General features: G+C 43.0%; 1 protein-coding gene across 1 annotated transcript in view; it reads right to left on the bottom strand.

The window, feature by feature from the left end:
- Positions 1 to 18,809, bottom strand: part of MRTFB (myocardin related transcription factor B) — an 80,825-nt gene that overhangs the window by 22,292 nt on the left and 39,724 nt on the right. Inside the window, 13 exon segments of the mRNA XM_040441993.1 lie at positions 1,984 to 2,144; positions 2,147 to 2,182; positions 2,185 to 2,301; positions 2,304 to 2,460; positions 2,462 to 2,663; positions 2,665 to 2,693; positions 2,695 to 2,955; positions 4,052 to 4,057; positions 4,275 to 4,294; positions 4,297 to 4,421; positions 5,612 to 5,661; positions 5,663 to 5,860; positions 9,312 to 9,422. Of these exon segments, the coding sequence (XP_040297927.1) occupies positions 1,984 to 2,144; positions 2,147 to 2,182; positions 2,185 to 2,301; positions 2,304 to 2,460; positions 2,462 to 2,663; positions 2,665 to 2,693; positions 2,695 to 2,955; positions 4,052 to 4,057; positions 4,275 to 4,294; positions 4,297 to 4,421; positions 5,612 to 5,661; positions 5,663 to 5,860; positions 9,312 to 9,422 (1,473 nt within the window).

The following is an 18,809-nucleotide window of genomic DNA, read 5'->3' as shown; positions in this document are numbered from 1 at the left end:
TTGTTTTTCCCTTTTCTATAAATTAGCTAAATTTCTAACATTTTTATTTATTTTTGTCTTTATAAGGTATAGCGTGCAGAATTATGAGGAAACACTTGAATATTTTTTTTTATGTAGCACAAGGCCGCAACATAACAATGCGAAAAAATGAAAGGGTCTGAAGACTTTTCAAATTATAAGTTGATCCTGATGTGGGTCCTAATGACTTGCATTGTAATCTTCATGAAAATCACCTATATTTCCAAATAATACTCTATCCAAACATATTTTGCAGTCGTTTTCAAGAAGATCCTATTATAGAGATTATCGGCACAAAAAATATAGATTATAGTTATATCCAACCCACATTCATAAACATTTTTTCTATTACACTTGTATCCCCAGATATTCCAGGAATATTGTTTGTATAGCGCCACAGCGATTCTGAGATTGTTTTAGTGTTTTACTGTCTCCATTTTCTGAAAGACATATTTTTTTCCAGCGTTTGGGGCGATTGTCCATGCAGGGGCTCATTTTTTGCAGGAAGAGATACGGTTTGATTAGTACTATATTGGGGTACATACGTCTTTTTGATCGCTTGGAATTACACTTTTTTGTGATGTATGGTAACAAAAAAAAAAAGGCATTTTTGGTAGCAGTTTTAATTTTTTTATGGTGTTCACCTGAGCGGTTAGGCCATGTGATATTTGTATAGAGCTGCTTGTTATGGATATGGCAATACCTAATATGTATACTTTTTAAAAAATGTATTTCATTTTTACACTATAAAAGCATTTTGAAGAAAAAAAAAAAATCATGTTTTAGTGTCTCCATTTTCTGAAAGCCATATTTTTTTTATCTTTTGGACAATTGTCTTAGGGTCTCATTTTTTGCGGGAAGAGATGACGGTTTATAGATATGGCGCCATTAGACTTAGGCTACTTGCACATGAACGTTGTTTGTTTCCGTGTCCGTTCTGTTTTTGTTTTTTTGCGAATAGGATCCGGACCCATTCATTTCAATGGGTCAGCAAAAAATGCGGACAGCACACCGTGTCAGGTCTGCATCAGTATGTCTGTTCCGTAGCCCCGCAAAAACATGTCCTATTCTTGTCCTTTTAAGCATTGTTACAATGGATCCGCAAAAAAAAAAAAAAACTGATGGCATACCAATGTCCTCCGTTTTATTTTTTTTGCGGACCGCAAAACACATACAGTCGTGTGCATGTAGCCTTATACTTGATGTTGAAACTGTAGTGTAATCTTTGCTCACGGTGTCACATCTCTTATGCCCCTTGTAGGGCACAGCACAAAAAGTATCTAAAACCCTTATTAAATAGTGTGTAAGGCATGTGCGCCAGAATTCTGGGTCGCCTGCAATAGTAAATAGGTCCCAATGAGTTGTATGCAATCTTGTGCAGTGCAGCAAACATTTAATAGTTAAAAATAATCACTAAAGACTACAAAAAGTCTTAAGGTAGCCTCAGTCTGAGAGGAAGTTTTTGAGACCATAAGGCCAGACAAAGACCAGCGACTTTAATGCGAGAAACATGCTGTCTGTGTAAGTGTGATTTCCCGTTCTGACCTCTGCTCCTCTGACAGGATCGCACGGCATTATGATTTATAAAGCTGTGTGTCCCCGCCAGACCTCAAATCTACTGAATTGTTTGTACATAACGCCCTTAGACTGATTTATGAGATACAGATCTGGCAGGGACACACAGCATTATAAATCATTACAATACTGTGCGATCCTGTCAGAGGAGCAGAGGTCAGAACAGGAACTCACACTTACACATGCATCGTGTCTCTAGCATTGAACTTGCTCTTCTGTGTCTGGCTGAAGGCGTACGGCAAAGCTTTGTCACCAGCGGCAGCCAATAGCTGCATGATTTTACATCATGACTGTAGTGCCATTGGCTGCTGCAAATGTTGGTGGCTTGGCAGCGTGTGGCCTTACCCTATCTTACCAACATAATATATTAAAAACACAAAGGGACTACACCTGAACCATGGACAGCTGCATTGCATTGGTGTTTGATGAGAACCGGCAGCATAATCTGGGCTGTTGGTGTATTAGTAGTGCCTGAGGCTGCGCCACCACTGCAGCCTGAGTCCTTTGAGATGTCACATAAAACTGCTGGATAATATTTTGATGTTCATGGTTGCTAAGGGAACTCTTTTGATGACTACAGTGTTGTTGCAATGATACTCTGGCCGCCAGTGGTCACTGTGGGCTGTCCTATCAAGTGACCGCTCAGAACGGTCTGGGTGAACTCTGGCATCAGATATGGAGTTTCCTCTTTAACTTTTGCATTGAAATCTTCTGATCCACATTTACCAGAACATTAGAGCATGGTTGTTGCTGGCCACGTTTTCCACCTCAAGCTGCATTTTCAGCACCTCCCAAGCTTTTGCTCCTGCTCCAGTTACGTTTCAACTCCTCAATCTGCTTTTCTTTCTCCTGAAGCTTGCGTCCCTTTCTCTGCAGCATCCCAAATCCATGTTTGTAGTGGTACGGTGACTGACCCCATGCTATCCTCATTTATATTGATCTTCATAGTGAGGGTGTTCATAAATTGGGAAGGAGACACCATGGTCATAATCTCTGCAAAGGTGTCTGTCATTGTAGCGTCTTCAGTACTGAAGTTGGATTGTTCGGACGGGGTAGGCGACATGGTAATGAGAGTTGATGCCATCTAAAGTTGGTGGGTTTGCTTCCATTTGAAGTGGATGTACCTTCTGAACACAAACTGGGTACGCAATTACTTACAATAGCAGTGGTATATGCGATTGTAGCGTCGCCAGCACCACTACTGAACGGGTAGTGGGTGGCGGTGGCGTGTGTTACAGCTGTGGCACTATAGCACTAACACCATTATTGGTTTAAATCCTGGTACGGCTTCAGACGTTCAATGAAGATCCGTTTTCGTCCCGGATACTGGCAACCTCTCAGTTTCAACTCCATTTTAAGTTTCTGCCACCTACAAATACAACATAATAAAAAGATTGGGTAAATAAAAAGAAACCATCGCTTCCTGTATATCCCCAGCAGACCTTGTGGCCACATGGCTCAGTATATACTTATTTTATATATCACTCCCCGGCTGCATTTAATCGTGAGGCGATAGTGATTGCATTACGTATAAAGCCGGCTTAATTAACTATGCAACCAGAAAAATATACAAGACCAGACTGCGCACTTGACTGCCTCCCTATGATTACGCAGGAAGATCTGACAGGTCTGGTAATCATTTTCTCACCATACAGACCCCAAAATACAGCCCAGCGAAGGTCTGCTCATAGTGTGTGAAGGAATAACTATAAGTCGCTGTGAACTTGCGTCAAGTCTGCACTATTAATCTAATTCACCTAAAATAAATAAGCATCAGACTGCGCAATGAATGAAGCCGTTTATGGATTTGCTTTTTGCAGAGGCTCAGATCGCATAAGCACAAAATGAGTTCACACATTATCATTTTACATGTCAAAATGCTGGGAATAATAAGAACAGATAATATCCTCCGTCTCAATTGCAATAATAAAAAATTAATAAAAATAAAAAAAATAGCAGACACAATTTAGCAATTTTGTCATCTTGCCAATGCTCCATCACTTAGGGTTACAAAGGACTGGGGCATCGGTGACTGGAACTTAAAGTGGCCCTAGAACAAAAACTAAAAGTGGCCCCTATTTTGTTGGCGGGTACAAATTGACAGAATTTGGGGCAACACAAGTAGTCAGGACAACAATACCTTAGTGCAGTCCCTGCAGAACCTAATACCACAAAATACGGCTGCCCCCGCTGCAGTATTCAACTGTAGGACTGTCCTGACGATGGTATTAAAGGTGAATTCAGGAGGGCACCTGCGCCACCATCCAGATGGCCAGCATGAATTAATGCTGAAAGGATCAGATTACCCAGCTGGCGGCCACAAAGAGGGCTCGGATGACCCCCTGGGAGCATCCACCCACTGGGAAGTTTCCCTGTAGGGTCTATAGCCAGTCCGCCCCGTGGGACTGGGCATGTTAAAAATCAACATACCTGATTCTGAAAGCAGACATTAGGAGACAGCCAACTATAACGTATCATGGGGCTTGATGTGTGTGGCATCTTCAGAGACCTCAGTTCAGACACATAAATGCAGTAGAAACCCTTCCATGCCCTACGATTCCTCTGCCCCTCAGCCATCCTTACAAATGAGAAGCGCTTCTCAAATGTGGTATGTGAAGCGGACCTCATGAGTATCATACGTTCTGCTTGTATTTCCATATTTTACATTGCTTCTGCGTTACCTTCATGTCATCCAGATTGACGGTAGCGGCCCTGCCTTTTTAAATATGATGCTGTTCTGCCGGTTGGTGGTGTTCTGGGCAGAGGGATGCGCTGTATTCACGGTGCTGGTATGGAGTTTCCATTTGTTTGGTTTGTCATTCAACGTCCTAGAGAAGAAGAGCAGGCATTCGTTACTGTGAGATCGCATTCATCGCTTTCACTTTCAAAATGTAAATCGGCATCCACATTGTATTGCAGGTTTTGCGCACAAACAATGTGGTAAATCCGCACTCCAGGTCATTTTTGGCATTTTCCTGCAAAAGTGTTTGCGGCTTTTGTAGCCCACAAATCCAGAGTGTGAATGCAGTCCAATATAAAAAACTTTTGCAGAAACGATTTAAGGGGTGCGTCCACAGAGGATGCATTTGGGCGTGGAATTTACATGCAGATTTTGACACCGATTTCACTGCGATTTACTAAGGATTCACCCTCGCATTACAAAGGTGAGATCCATTAGGGAAATGAGCGGCATGAACTGACAACATAATGCGGATTTTAAAGATCTGCACTGCAAGTTCAGTTATGTGTGGATTATGTTGGTAAAGTTTTCCAAAGCATGTGGATGAGATTAGTTGAAGTCTCATCCACTTTCTGCGATACCGTATACTCCATTATGGAAAATCCACAGCAAATCCACTACGAGTGGCCACATCCTAAAAGTGTATTGTCATTTTAAGTGAAAGTGTTCATAGGACATGTTTTATGACGTGTAACCCCTCAAGAACAGCTGGGACAGATGTTATGGACCATTTTACCATGACATGTGGGGCAACACATGTTGCTGTGGAGCCCCAGGATTAATGTTGGCGTGCCAAGCTCCATGTAGCCCCAGCCTTATACTAAATATATCCTAAAAGTACGAGATGATTAAAGTAAACTCTACTCCCCCTTGTACGTAAACTTTTAGTATCACCCCGGCAATATTTCAGTATATAGGAATAGAACTTCATGGCGTAGTGTTTTCTCCTCCCGGCTCCAGCATCCACAAAAACATCCCCATAGCTGTTTAACAGAAATAACCATAGGGCCAATGGTGCAAAAACTGTATATGCATGGGCCAGAGACTAGAGCCTAATAGTAAAATATTCAATGAGACGGAAAATCTCATAATCCTACTAGTCTCGGGCTCCTCAGCATGCTGATTATTCATGTTTTTCTGTCTGAATGTGAAACCTCTTGTACAGTGCATATAGAGGTTCAGTCCAGAAATGTTGGGAAAATGCCAAAAGGGCTGTTATTTTTAGTAAATGAAGACAGGGGAAGCAGGGTAATATCTTCTAGGGTTCCGACAACTTACTTGAGTGGTGCTGGTAGGATTGTCCTGGTAGTTGTATGTTGCTGTTGCTGGGCTCAGGATCTGTAGTTGGAGGAAGAGCTGCTGTTGTTGCAGGAGACGGGCGTAGTTGGAGTCCATCTCGGGTTCCAGCTTCTCCCCTTTTTGGTCTGGGGGAATATATTGGTGATATTTCAGCTTTTTCACCCGTGGTTTGGGCTCCTTTGACTTCTTACTGCGTGGCTTGTCGTTTGCACTCTTCGGTTGACTTTGCTGTTTGGAAAGCCACGTGACAGGTTACTTTTACAGATAATACAGCACCTCAAGAAAACCAAACGTAATAGCGGACCTCTGCTAAAAATTTCTACCTGACATTGGTACCACCAAATGGCCAGTGTCTTCTGGGATCTCAGAAAGGAATTCGGGATTGGCGACTATTAATCTGCAGCGCTGACCACAGATGGTCAGCACTCACATCCGTACCTATCCCTATTGGGTCTCACAATCTATATTCCAAATTAACCTATGTGTAAGGTTCTTGCAATGTGGGAGGAAACCCACGCAAATGAGGGGAGAACATACACACTCCATGCAGATATTCCCCTGGGTCAGATATGAATTCAGGATCCCAGCGCTGGAAGACGATGGTGCAAACCACCGAGCCACCGAGCTGCTCTTTAACCACTGTTGGCAAGATTAGTCCCAAACAAGTTGCTGGTTAGGTTTTTATGAATGCAAGGAAACGCATGCAAATATTCAATCAACCTAGCTCTATACAAACCAATGTCATGCGCACATACCATGGTGGCACACAGAGTGCCTACTGGTCTGTATGCTGCCTCCATTGAGTTCTATGGGAGAATAACTATTATATGATATGCAATCCTGCCTGTTACAATTTATTTATTGCATGGAATCCACCAGTTTAAACCTCTACGCGTCTCCATATAAAATCTGAGGTGCACAAGGCTACACTATAGACCCACAAAATATAGGTGTAATATTTGGTAGTCCTGGAATAGGAGTACAGATTTTTTAGACATTTGTATAATTACAGGTGAAACTCGAAAAATTTTAATATCGTGCAAAGTTCATTCATTTCAGTAATGCAACTTAAAAGGTGAAACTAACATATGAGACTCAGTACATGCAAAGCGAGATATTTCAAGCCTTTATTTGTTATAATTTGGATGATTAGGCTTATAGTTGATGAAACCCCAAAGTCACAAGTTTGAGGTCCCCTTTTGCTCAGGGGGTATGGATTAATTAGCTGACTAGAGTGTGACACTTTGAGCCTAGAATATTGAACCTTTTCACAAAATTCTAATTTTAAGCTGCATTAATGCAATTCCTTTTATTTGCATTTTCTGAAATAATTTGACTTTTTTGCACGATATTCAAATTTTTCGAGTTTTCACGCTGTTATATTATTTTGAAACTTGTATTCAGATGTTTGCAAAGATGGTCGTGAGCACAGCCTAAAATAATCTGATCTCAGCCTAGATAGATTTTTTTTGGGAACAATCTGATTCTGATTATTGCAAACCAAGCCACAGTTGGGATATTGACAGGTGGCATATTTTTTATTATACATCTACTGGATGCAGGTCAGTCATTGTCTAAAGCCTCCCATAGTACTATTAAAGGGGTTGTTCCATGAGAAAATATTACATTTCTCAGTCAGATCACATAAAACAGTTTCACTTGTAACCAGTTTTTAAAATTATGTGCAGGGTCCAACAGGGAGACGTCACAGCTTGTCAATCATGCAGAGAGCACTTCACAGGTAGCAATGTGCAGGAGCAGAATCTGGCAGAATAAAACTTCATATTCATCCTACTCTGGATGATTAATCTTGATATCCTCTCAAAAAGTCCACCTAATGGAGTCATGGCTATCCTCCGGCACTCCAGCTGTGGTCAAAGTACGACTCCCAGCATACTCCATTCATTTCTATGGAGTTCTGAGAACAGCCAAGCAAATGTGCGTCTTGGGAGACATCGTTTTACCACATTTGGAGTGTTGGAGGTTAGCCATCACAGACCTAATGAGTCCAGTGCTGGTGGTCACACATGCTCAGTAGGTCTGCCCGGATTCTCTGCTGTGAAAGAGACCAAGCAGTAAGAATCAGTGCACAAGAAGTGCCTTCTTCTTCTCCACAGCCCTGGACACATTAGGTGGACGATTTGAAAGGAAATTAAAAGAACACCAGGTGGCACTATAACAAATATGTAACGGCAATATCTAGACGGAGGCACATCTTTAAAGGATTCTAGTTGAATACATGTCATGTTTTACATGATTTAACACAGAAAAGGAATATTTTAACCACTTTAATATAGTATAAAACACACCCCTGCTGCTACTGTTCAACCCTGCCAAACTTCTGGGGAGCTCCATACTGTGCCTCTGCTATTCAATCATTTAGATGGAGCAGGTCATCTTAGTCACTGCTTTATTCTATACAAATATCGCCACTTCCCGTGAGAACAAAAAAAAAGCTTCTGGCATTTCTGTTCTCTCCATCCAAGGCTAAAATATATTAGAGCTGCAGAATGCTGCAGCGCCGACTAAATGCCATCCTTCAAACGCTAAGCCATGAACAATGAGAATTGGGTATAAGAACCATATGAAGGACGGCAATGACGCCGACTTCCATTATTGGTTCTTACAAAAGCAATAACATAACTGCTCTGCTTTCACCTAAATACCATGGCAACGTGTTCGGCGCTGTATGTATCTGAACATGAGATATTTTATGAAAGCTGAGAAACGGTCAAGGTAGAGTCTCAACATTTAGAGATGACAAAGAACCCTTAAAGGGAATCTGTCCCCAGCGACCTCCCCATCAAACTGTTTGCACAGACACGTAGCTGTGGTTCACGAGAATAAAACACTGTTTTTCTGTTTATAGATCTGAAGCTTCGTTCCAGAGTTATGATGCGCTTTCTTGATATGCAAATTAGGCTTTTGGTGCAACGAGGGCGTCGCCGTTGCTCTTGTTGCACCCAGGCTCTGCTCCTTTCTGTGGCCTGCTTTGATTGACAGGACCAGGCAGTGGCAAAGCAGCCAGGGTGGAGCTGGCCACAGAAAAGAGTGGAAGTTGGGTGCAACAAGAGCAATGGTGACACCCTCATTGCACTAAAGGCTTAATCTGCATATTAACAAAAGGTATCATAAGTCGGGAAGCGTGCCTCGCATCAACAAAAGAAAAACGGCAATTAAGTCAGATGAATTACAGCTGTGTCTATGCAAACGACTGGATAAGGAGGTCGCTGGTGACAGATTCTCTTTAAAGGGGAATTCCAGTCTTCAAAACCGTGCTGCTGGGGCCCCAAAATCACTGGAACTGGAGTCCTGAGCCCTCCCATTAAACCTCACCACATGAAAGCAGTAAAAAAAGAGCTCGACAGTGGCGGCAGTCAAGCATTTGCAGTACCACGCCATCAGAAGTCTATGGGACTTGGGACTCCTGTTGTAGTGATCATAGGGGTCCCAGCATTGCCCCCCCCCCTCACCCCCAATTAGACATTTATCATCTAAAACTTCAGTTGTGGAAAAACCAATAACCCTTTAAAAGGTAATTAAACCTATAAATTAATTTGGCTTCTGGCGACATAACCACAGAAAACAAGTATTTGCAGTAAGGACTGGACTCAGCATATCGGGGAAAGGCATCTGCCCCAGCAAGTTACTTCCCCTGATAAATATGGATCTACTTTACCTTAACCAGTGTTGGCCCAGATTTCAGGATCGCAGGGGGGCGTGTAGGGGGTTCAATGGCAGGAACAGGCGGCTTGAAAAAATCTGGCAGAGGCGAATGTACTAGTTGGCACTGCAAGGAAAAATGATATTGGTAAAACTTCTGTCCCCCATGGGGTAAACAACCTTAGAGTCCTCCTTCTGGATAGAGAATACGGCATTTTGCTTGGTAAAATGTGATATTCTAAGACGTCTTATCGTTTTACTTCACTATGATGCAAGTGACACATGAATTGCAGCACAGTTTATATTATAACATAAAAAAACATCTGTAAAGTCCTTGAGTCGGTCATATGTCTGACATCTTTTTATAACTGTACATAAATCTTAAATGACAACACAATGTGCAGCTAGGACTAAGATGCTGAAACGATCAGTCCTGAAAGTGAGCCCACATACCTTACTGAGGGCAGGAGCAACACTGGTGTAAAAATGGAGATTGTTAGATAGACCAGACACAAGACTGGTCCAATATGCAAACCCCAACTATGACAAAAACACGGGGAAAAAAAGGCTAAAAAAGGTGCAAATGTTAATTCCAAACGATGACCTTCTGATGTGGACATTTACCCACTGAAGGTCAATGTCATAAAAGGGTTAAAGAGATATACCCACCTTAGACATTTACAGCATATTGACAGGATATTTCTATAAATGTCTAGTAGATGTGATCTAACTTCTGGGACTTGCACCTACTGTACCATATCTGCAGAATTGGGGACCCGCCACCACCGTCGGCAGAGGATAAATTGAGTTATGAAACAGCCATTCTCTGCCAGGATGTGGTGGTCAGTGGCCCCATCACCAAGTTGGACAGAGGTCAGGGAACTCCCGTTCTGCAGGTAGGTGCCTATCCTGTAGACATGCCGTAAATGTGGCATGCTGCAATGGAAGCAGACCATGGAACTGCTATGGGGGGGAGGAAGCCCCAGTGCTTAACTCCTTCTCTTCCCGATGTGAAAACACTGCAGGGGAGATTGGTCTAACTGGTGTAAAGTAGAACTGGCTTAGTTGCCCATAGCAACCAATCAGATTCCACCTTTCATTTTTCCCAGCTCTTTGGAAATGAAAAGTGGAATCTGATTGGTTGCTATGGGCAACTAAGCCAGTTCTACTTTACACCAGTTTGATAAATCTCCCTCTGCATTTTCATGTAACCGCCACTAGGGTAGCTCAATGCCAACAGATCATTACAGCTTCTAATTCAGTCAATATTATCTGAATAAATTCATATGCACTGAGCTCCCCCTAGTGGTGGCAGCAGGCAGACAGCTTTGTAATAGAAGGGAAGCAGGAGATTTTTCAATGCATTTATGCCTGTTGTCCAGTGTGAGAAATATGGTGGTCAGAATGAATGCCATAGTTATGAAGCACCTGTTCCACTTTTTCTGACACAGAAGTTGAATAAAATGGGTGAGGCCAAGTGTGACTTTTTGATTACATTTTATTCCATTCAAATTAATTAATAAATTCATCAGAAATCGGGGGCGTTGCACTTTGCATTCTGTACTGCCTGGTAGTGATTGAAGCACACACATACTGGGAAACTGTTTGGGGCAGGGGGCCCTCTACTAAGCTTTGCTATGGGGCCCTATGAGATCTGTGTACGCCCCGGCCTAGTACATGACCCAGTGAGCAATGCATAACACAGAGTATCAGTTTATTTTTTAGAGTGTCACTTTAAACTGTAGTGGTGGCCATATATAACTAAGAAATGAATAAATAGTATACTGAAAGAAGTTGTATAAAAGTCAAGAGGGAAAAAGTAAGACTAAGGCTACATTCACACGTCAGTATTTTTCTATAATCCGATTTTCTGTCCGTTTTTTTGCGGATCCGTTGTTCCTGAAAATGTTTCCGTATGTCATCCGTATGTCATCCGTTTTTTGCGGATCCGCAAAAAAACGGAAACATGTATAAATTTCAATAAGCAAATAAAGTTGTTTGGATTTCTTGAAAAAAATAAATTTAAATTAAAATGTAATTTCCAGGAACGGATTCCGTATAAAACGGATGACATACGGAATGACATCCGTATGTCTTCCGTTTTTTTGCGGATCCATTGACTTTGTATTGTACCAGGATCCGATTTTTCAGGAAAAGAATAGGACATGTTTGATATTTAAACGGACATGCGGAACGGAACAACGGAAACGGACAGCACACATTGTGCTGTCCGTTTTTTTTCCAGGACCCATTGAAAAAGAATGGGTCTAGATCTGGTCCAGATCTGTTCCAGAAAAAACGGAACAGATCAGGAAAGAAAAAACGGACGTGTGAATGGACCCTAAAGCTAATTATAAGATAGAATCAACATATAAAGAAATACAAAAATAGTAATGTAAAAAAGACAAACTACTGAAACTAACCGGCCATAAGCATATGAGCACATGCTCAGAATAAACTAGGCACCACGGCTTGCAGAGAGCCATTAATTAACACCAAATCTTTGTATGTTTCTGCAGTAATCCTCGTTGCACTACAAAGGACTCCAGGCTCGGGGCTGTCAGCACGGAGCTTAAAGCATGAAAGATCTCTCTTGGAAGCACTAGGGGGTCTGAGTCCTGTGGGGACGAGCTCCCCCGCCGGACTGGCCTAGGGCCACCTTCTTTGTCAAGGGAAAGTTTTAATCTCTGCCAGACGTTGAGAGAACTAAAAGGGAGGTCCCGCCCGGCACGTGCGCTGCGGTGAGCTGCATTCCGAGGTATCCATTTTTCAACTGACACAGGGATAATCATGGGAGCAGCCCCAAATATATTCTGGCTAATTCCTTCCTAGAAAAGCTGCTTACAGTCAAGCACTTGGTCATTTCCTTTGCCAGGATGACTTTCCAATATTTTTAAAATATATACGTTTTTTGTAAAGGGCTCACTTCATAAAAGCTGAGAAAAGAGTGATTTAGAGGTGTGTAAAAAGTTAGAAAATGGCAACCAATCCCAGTACTGCGTTTCAAGTATATAGGTCACGGTTTACGGTTTGTACGCCCACCCGCTGGGTGAGCGGCACTTGATCAGGAGCGCTGTACAGCTGGATCAACATAGCCTTCTAGAAAGTGGAGAACTTTTCATTTTACAGTCATCAACATTTCGCTCTTTTAATATTTTTACAAAGAGTTACATTTTTTAATAAATGTATGTACGGCCTGATTTAACATGCTACAAAATAAGCCACAAATCCACACTAATTGCATAAAAAAAAAAAAAAAAAAACATGTCTACACTATATGTAATGCAGAATTGTTAGCAATTGCCTGCTAGGTTTTAGCGCTTGTAATGCCTTTTGAGCAGAAATCCAATCCTGTCATTTACCGTTACCACAACTACATTTTATTTCAACGGTTGTGGTAACTTCCTCGATCATTTCCATTCCAGACTCTCTTTATAGCTGCCCATTTCCACTAATCCTGTTAATCTGCATGAATCAGGAGCTGGAATTCCTGTACACGGTGCATTGCACAATGAACGCTTCCAGAAATTAGGACTAAGAAAAAGCAAGGAATGGGAGAAGCAATGTACTGAGCTAGTAGAAACCACATCCTGGGATATTCAAGGTGTCAGCAGAGCGGATGGACAGTGTATACAAAGTGAAGATGAATACTGCTTGGGGTTTGGGGTCGACTTGCCAGACACAAGTGTGATCGATAATCTATATGACTATTGATTACAAGTGCCTATAAAAGGCTTGAAGTTAAAAGGGGTTTCCTAATCAATGTCAAATAGGAGTGGGTCCCAGAGGTGGGATCCAAATCTGTCTCCATAATGGGGCGCTCGAAGTGAAGACGACCAGTTTGAATCGATCCCCCGCTGGCATCAGGTGCATCACAATTATACACTCCCCGTTTCACTCCTCCCACTTTTTGAAATAGTAGCAATCGGGCTCTAAACCAATTAAAAGTTGCAAAGCTTTGCGCAAACATGGTGTACGCCAAGATTTGTGACTTTTTTACACCAGTTTCTGACATACAGGGGTTGACATGAAGGTCCTAGGATTGGCCCAGGTATTTGGCTTTGCCTGCATATTGGTTGCCTCAAAATAAATAAGAGCCATCTAAGCAGCACCACAACGGAAAAGGTCATAGAGTGACCAAATATCCCAACGGAAAATCAGTTGATCTTAAAACAGTAAGGCCTCATGCACACGACTGGTGGATGTTTTGCGGTCCATAAATTGGGGATCTGCAAAACGCGGATACTGGCCGTGTGCATTCCGTATTTTGCGGAACGGAACAGTTAGCCCCTAATAGAACAGTCCTATCCGTAATGGGGACAATAATAGGACATGTTCTATTTTTTTGCAGAACGGACATACTGCACACATCATTTTGTTTTTTGTTTTTTTGCGGCCCTATTGAACTATCATAGGACTTGCCCCGTTTCTATCATAGGGCTTGCCTTGTGCGTTCTGCAAAATGCGGAGCGCAAAACACTTACGGTTGTGTGAATGTACCCTTATGAGGTGCAGACAGCTTTAGTAAATGTGCCCCATAGTTACATGTGTCCTAGGCTTGATTGACAGGTCCCATCCTAAGCGTACATTAATACACTCTAATACATATCTTCTAAGAATAATTTAAGTCTATTAATATACAATCCAGAAACTGGTTGTGTGTGACTGAGGTCAGGGCACATATGAGTGAGGTCAGAGAATTCCTTATGACTGACACATCGAAGCATAAGACATAGTGCCGCTAATTAATCCTTTGGAGAACATTACAATTTATTCATTCTAAAGACAAAAAAGCTGGGCGGCCTGCTGAAGGCTCCTCTGCTGAATGTCTTCTCCACACATACAATGCTGTGTGTTTATTGTTCTAATTAGGATGTGATCGGAGCAATTACCGTGACTCAATATTACTGGCAGATGGCCGCTTTTCATAGGTCATGCTAAGCTATGTGTCCATCACTCTATCCAAACTCCAGAGACTGAAATGCTGTGTTACTACAAGTGTTTGTAGAAATCAGGGTACAGCCACACGTGGAAAATCTGTGGCAAAACTGTCACAGATTTCATCTTTTGCAATTCAGAGGGTGAAATCCGTGTCAAATCCACACCGAAATCTGCCGTAAAATCAACACAGTTTGGTGTTAATTTTGCCATGTGGATTTCAGCCAGACTGGCTACACGTGGCCGTACTCCAATTCTTCACTCTAATGATTGTAGGTCATAAAGCAGAAGCACATCAGCTAACGCAGCACCTATCAGTCTCCGAAACCATGGGGACAGGTAAAGGAGTTGGACCCCTCTAAGACATTGGTGTCAATGTCAGATAGGTGCTGGTTCCACCTGTGGGAAACACTCCGATCTCCAGAATGCGGGCCCCATGTTGCACATGTGCGGTGAACTCTTCATTCATCCCTATAAGAGTTCTGAAAATAGCCGAGCGAGTCAAGTCCCATAGCAGTGAATAGAGAAAGCACCGCACAAGAGCAGCCATCTCTCCATTCACTGGGATGGGATTGAGCCAGCGCTCAGCTATTTTTGGAACTCCCATAGCGGTGAAAAGAGAGGTGGTCGCGCATGTGCGGCTCCTAACTGTTCACTTTGGGGGCGCCATTCAGTAAGATAGGACCGCGTTGCAGATGTGGGACCTGCACCTATATGACATTGATGGCATATCCTAGCGACATACCATCAATGTCCCAGAGGGGCCCCGTTTTTCTCATGTACGTCCTGTTGCTAATATAGCACCAACATATTCTGCAGTGCTGTACAGACAGGGGGAATTGGCCATAGACCTTTTAGACCATAAACAGGGAAATTTTCCGGTGGGCCGATGCCCAGGGGGCCGGCCAATGGAAGTTTTTGGGGATGTATTTTGTAGTGGACTGTGGTATATGGCTCTGTTGGGTGGAATAATGTGCCAAAATATGGTATTGCTGGCCCTGCCTTCCATCAGTTTGGACCCAACTCCAAAACAGGGCCACTTTTAATATTTTTTCCAGGGCCACTAAGTTCCCGGTCCGCCCCTGGACTGTCAGAATTCACTTCAGTCCCCGTCTCTAATGGGGCTCAAAATCTAACTTCCATATCTACAGCCAGATTCACAGGAAACCAACCAGAAAGCTTATGGACTGCGGGAGGGAAAAAAGACAGGAATTGTGAACTCCAAGCAGGTATTAAAGGTAATCCGTCACCAGAGGGCCCCAAAAATTAATGACAGTCCCTGATGAAAACCCTGGGTCACTTACTTGAACTGACCGAGTGGTTTTCCTAAAATCAGTAATGTGCAAGTATGAGCAGAGCACGGGAGTCCGCTCAGTACATGAGCTCCCACCCCTCCCCGCACCCGTGCTGTAAATGATTGACAGCTGAACTGGGCAGACTGGGGACAAGCACGGATAGGACTGATGACAGTTTCTTTACAGGAAATAAATGAGTTATATATCAACAAGGTAAAGTATACAGATGCCCCATACGATCTTCTAAACTTTACTACGATAACCCAGTTACCCTCTTACAATCTTATATGCAACTTCTTTTAAATGAAAAGAAGAAAACTCTATAAAGGGTTTTAGATCAGAATGCTCGGATCAGTATATGTATTCTCACACGTGTTCTCATATCTTGCATGCTGACAGAAGCAAACGCATATATAAAGGTAAAACCTCGCCTACTCAAGTGTGACATCGGTGTGGAGAAGATTTTGGCTGTATCCCTTCAAAACAGGGAATCCCTTGAACTAGGCATGAGCGGCCCAGGAGGCGCACCCACAGAGGGACAGGTTGACGATTAGCAGAAGATACAAATGAGCAGCACTAATGACGTCTTCGTTTCTGAAGGTAATAAAAAAGCTCAATCTTTCCAGGGAAAAATCAAGGTCAATTGTTTATTAAGTTGTGAATGGTAAGCTTCCTCTTTCAATCAATGCGGCCTTGTGGAGCTCTTTGTGCATCCTTATAAGTATTGGTATTCGGCTGTGTATACTTATTAATGTGCCTGGAGTTCTTCTTGCGCTCGGAGTCTGTAATATCGGAACATTAACAGCTATGCACTTATATCACTCCAGCTGGAAACCTAGAAGTAGGCCTCACGGAGACAGGAGAATCTGCAGTTTACTTAGGACAAATCCATTACAGCTGAGGCTGGACTAGTCAGTAATGCACACTTCAGTGGTGGCCCTCGCAGCGCTGCTAAATTTGCGGAAATTGCTCAATAGTTCTTCAACTACGTAGAAGCTTCAGTTGCGGTCAAATCAATCTGCTGCCTAACCATAAAGATTTCTTCCAGGCCAAGAAGTTAAAGTAAAAAGTCAAGTAATCCCCACCGGTTTTAAAGGGAACCTGAACATGCAGTTTGATCTGCAGGCAGCATGCTATATGATACCGAAGGATGTGCGGAGCAGACTGATGTATCGCTTTGTGGGAAGATTTAGGCTACTTTCACATATGCGTTTTTTGCGGTCCGGTTTTGAAATCCGGAATGGGATCTCAAAACCACACCAAAGCGCATTCATTTGACTAATACAACCGGCTGCATCCGGTTGTATTATATCGAAAATTAACACGCTGGATTTGGCAGTAAAGCCACTGTAAGTCAATGGGCGCCGGGTAATTTTAATTTTTTTGTGTGTCTGAAAAAAAACGGATCCGGCACCATTGACTTACATGGTGTTCAGTTTCCCATGCCGCACACAAAAACACAGCTTGCAGCGGTTTTGTGTCTGGCATGGGAATGCATTCTCGTGCACGCCGTTCCGGGTTGTTCAGTTTTGTTGTTCAGCAATGAATGGGGACAAAACTGAAGCGTTATCCTCTGCTGGATCGTAAAAGCGGAAAGGAAAACGCCCCTGCTTTATGTTTAGGAGTCCAGTGGGTGGACCTACTCTATGACTGACAGCTATCCGTTTATCCACATTTATACAAGGAAGGCTGGCAGGACCGTCCACAAAACTATATATATCGATCTGCCCAGCTTTTCCTGCTCTATAACATGCTGTCCGACACAAGGTGTACACGAGGGCTACTGCTGCCAATAGATAATGCAGCCAGACCTTGCTTATATCAACCGTATTATAAATGTAAGGGTAGGTTCACACCTCTGTTTAAAGGGGTTGTCTCACTTCAGCAAATAGCATTTATGTGGAGGAAGTTAATACAAGACACTTACTAGTGTATTGTGATTGTCCATATTGCTTCCTTTGCTCCCTAGTTTCATTTTTCCATTATACGACCACCCTGTAATCCAGCAGCGGTGGTCGTGCTTGCACACTATAAGGAAATGCACCAGCCTATGTGCGCTCCCACAGTCCCCGCCAGCAGAGAGAACTGCATGTTCAGGTTGCTTTTTTCTATAGTGTGCAAGCACGACCATCGCTGCTGGATTACAAGGTGGTCGTAAGCATGGAAACAAGCAGTGTATAATGTGAAGGAAAAGGAGGCAATATGGACAATCACAGTACATTAGTAAGTGGCTTGTATTAACTTTCTTTACATGATAAATGCCACTTGCTAAAGTAAGACAACCCCTTGAAGTTGTCCGGCAGGCTGTTCCGGCAGAAAACAGCTGGCCAGAGTTCGCCGGATCTGGTCTAGCTGGATGCTGCTGTTCACCGCCGGACCCCTTGACTATAATGTGATCTGGCCACTTTCTGGCATGAGTGCCGGGTTTCGGCCAGACAAAAATCGGTGCATGCAGCCTTTTCTGTCCGGCAGAAACCCGGCACTCATGCTGGAAACCGCCGGATGCCATTATACTCAATGGGGTCCAGCTTTGAATGGCAGTATCTGGCTAGGCCACATCCGGTGAACTCTGGCAGACTGATCTCTGCCGGACAAGCCTACCAGACCAATTAAATGGAGGTGTGAACCTACCCTTAGCTGTGTTAACATGGCTGAAGTCCCCACTGACATGCCTGTTAAAAGCAACGTAACTGGTATGTTGTTTTTACTGAGAGGGCGATAAATGGTTGCCAAACCCAAATGAAGATGCTTATCTCAGAGCAAAGAAAACCAGTCGGTGCCTATCCAATCAGTTTTTTGTTCCGCTAACCGCAGACCTTGGATGATACTTTGTCATAGATATGAGAATCTTGTTCAGCCCTGCGTCCAGAAGAGCCAAATGCAATGATGCGCCAGGTTTGCAATGCAAAATCCGTAACAGGGCCCTTTAAAGGAACATTGAAGAAAAACATACATACAGTGTTATGTCTAGACCAGTGCCTGAGCGGATTCAAAGAAAAGCATAAGATAGAAGTCATGCACTGTCCCTTCAAGCAACGCCCTGGGCTTAACACCGTGCTTCCGTTTTTCTTAGAGTTTTCTTTGACTTGCCATGCATCATTAGCTGTGCTTAACCCCTAATATGGGGAGGTGGAACGTTTGGGCCTTTTCTGGTTCCAAGGACTGGTTGCAAATGTAACCTCTGCATCCCCTATATTTATGCCCCAGACCAAGGACATAAACACATTACACCAGGTAAAATACAGATTGAGGACGAGACTGAGCATCTTTCCAATAAACCA

Source organism: Bufo bufo, chromosome 7 (genome assembly GCF_905171765.1).
Source record: "Bufo bufo chromosome 7, aBufBuf1.1, whole genome shotgun sequence".
Taxonomy (NCBI): Eukaryota; Metazoa; Chordata; class Amphibia; order Anura; family Bufonidae; genus Bufo; species Bufo bufo.
Note: the sequence above shows the minus strand (reverse complement) of the source record. Positions and strands in the feature narration are given on the sequence as shown.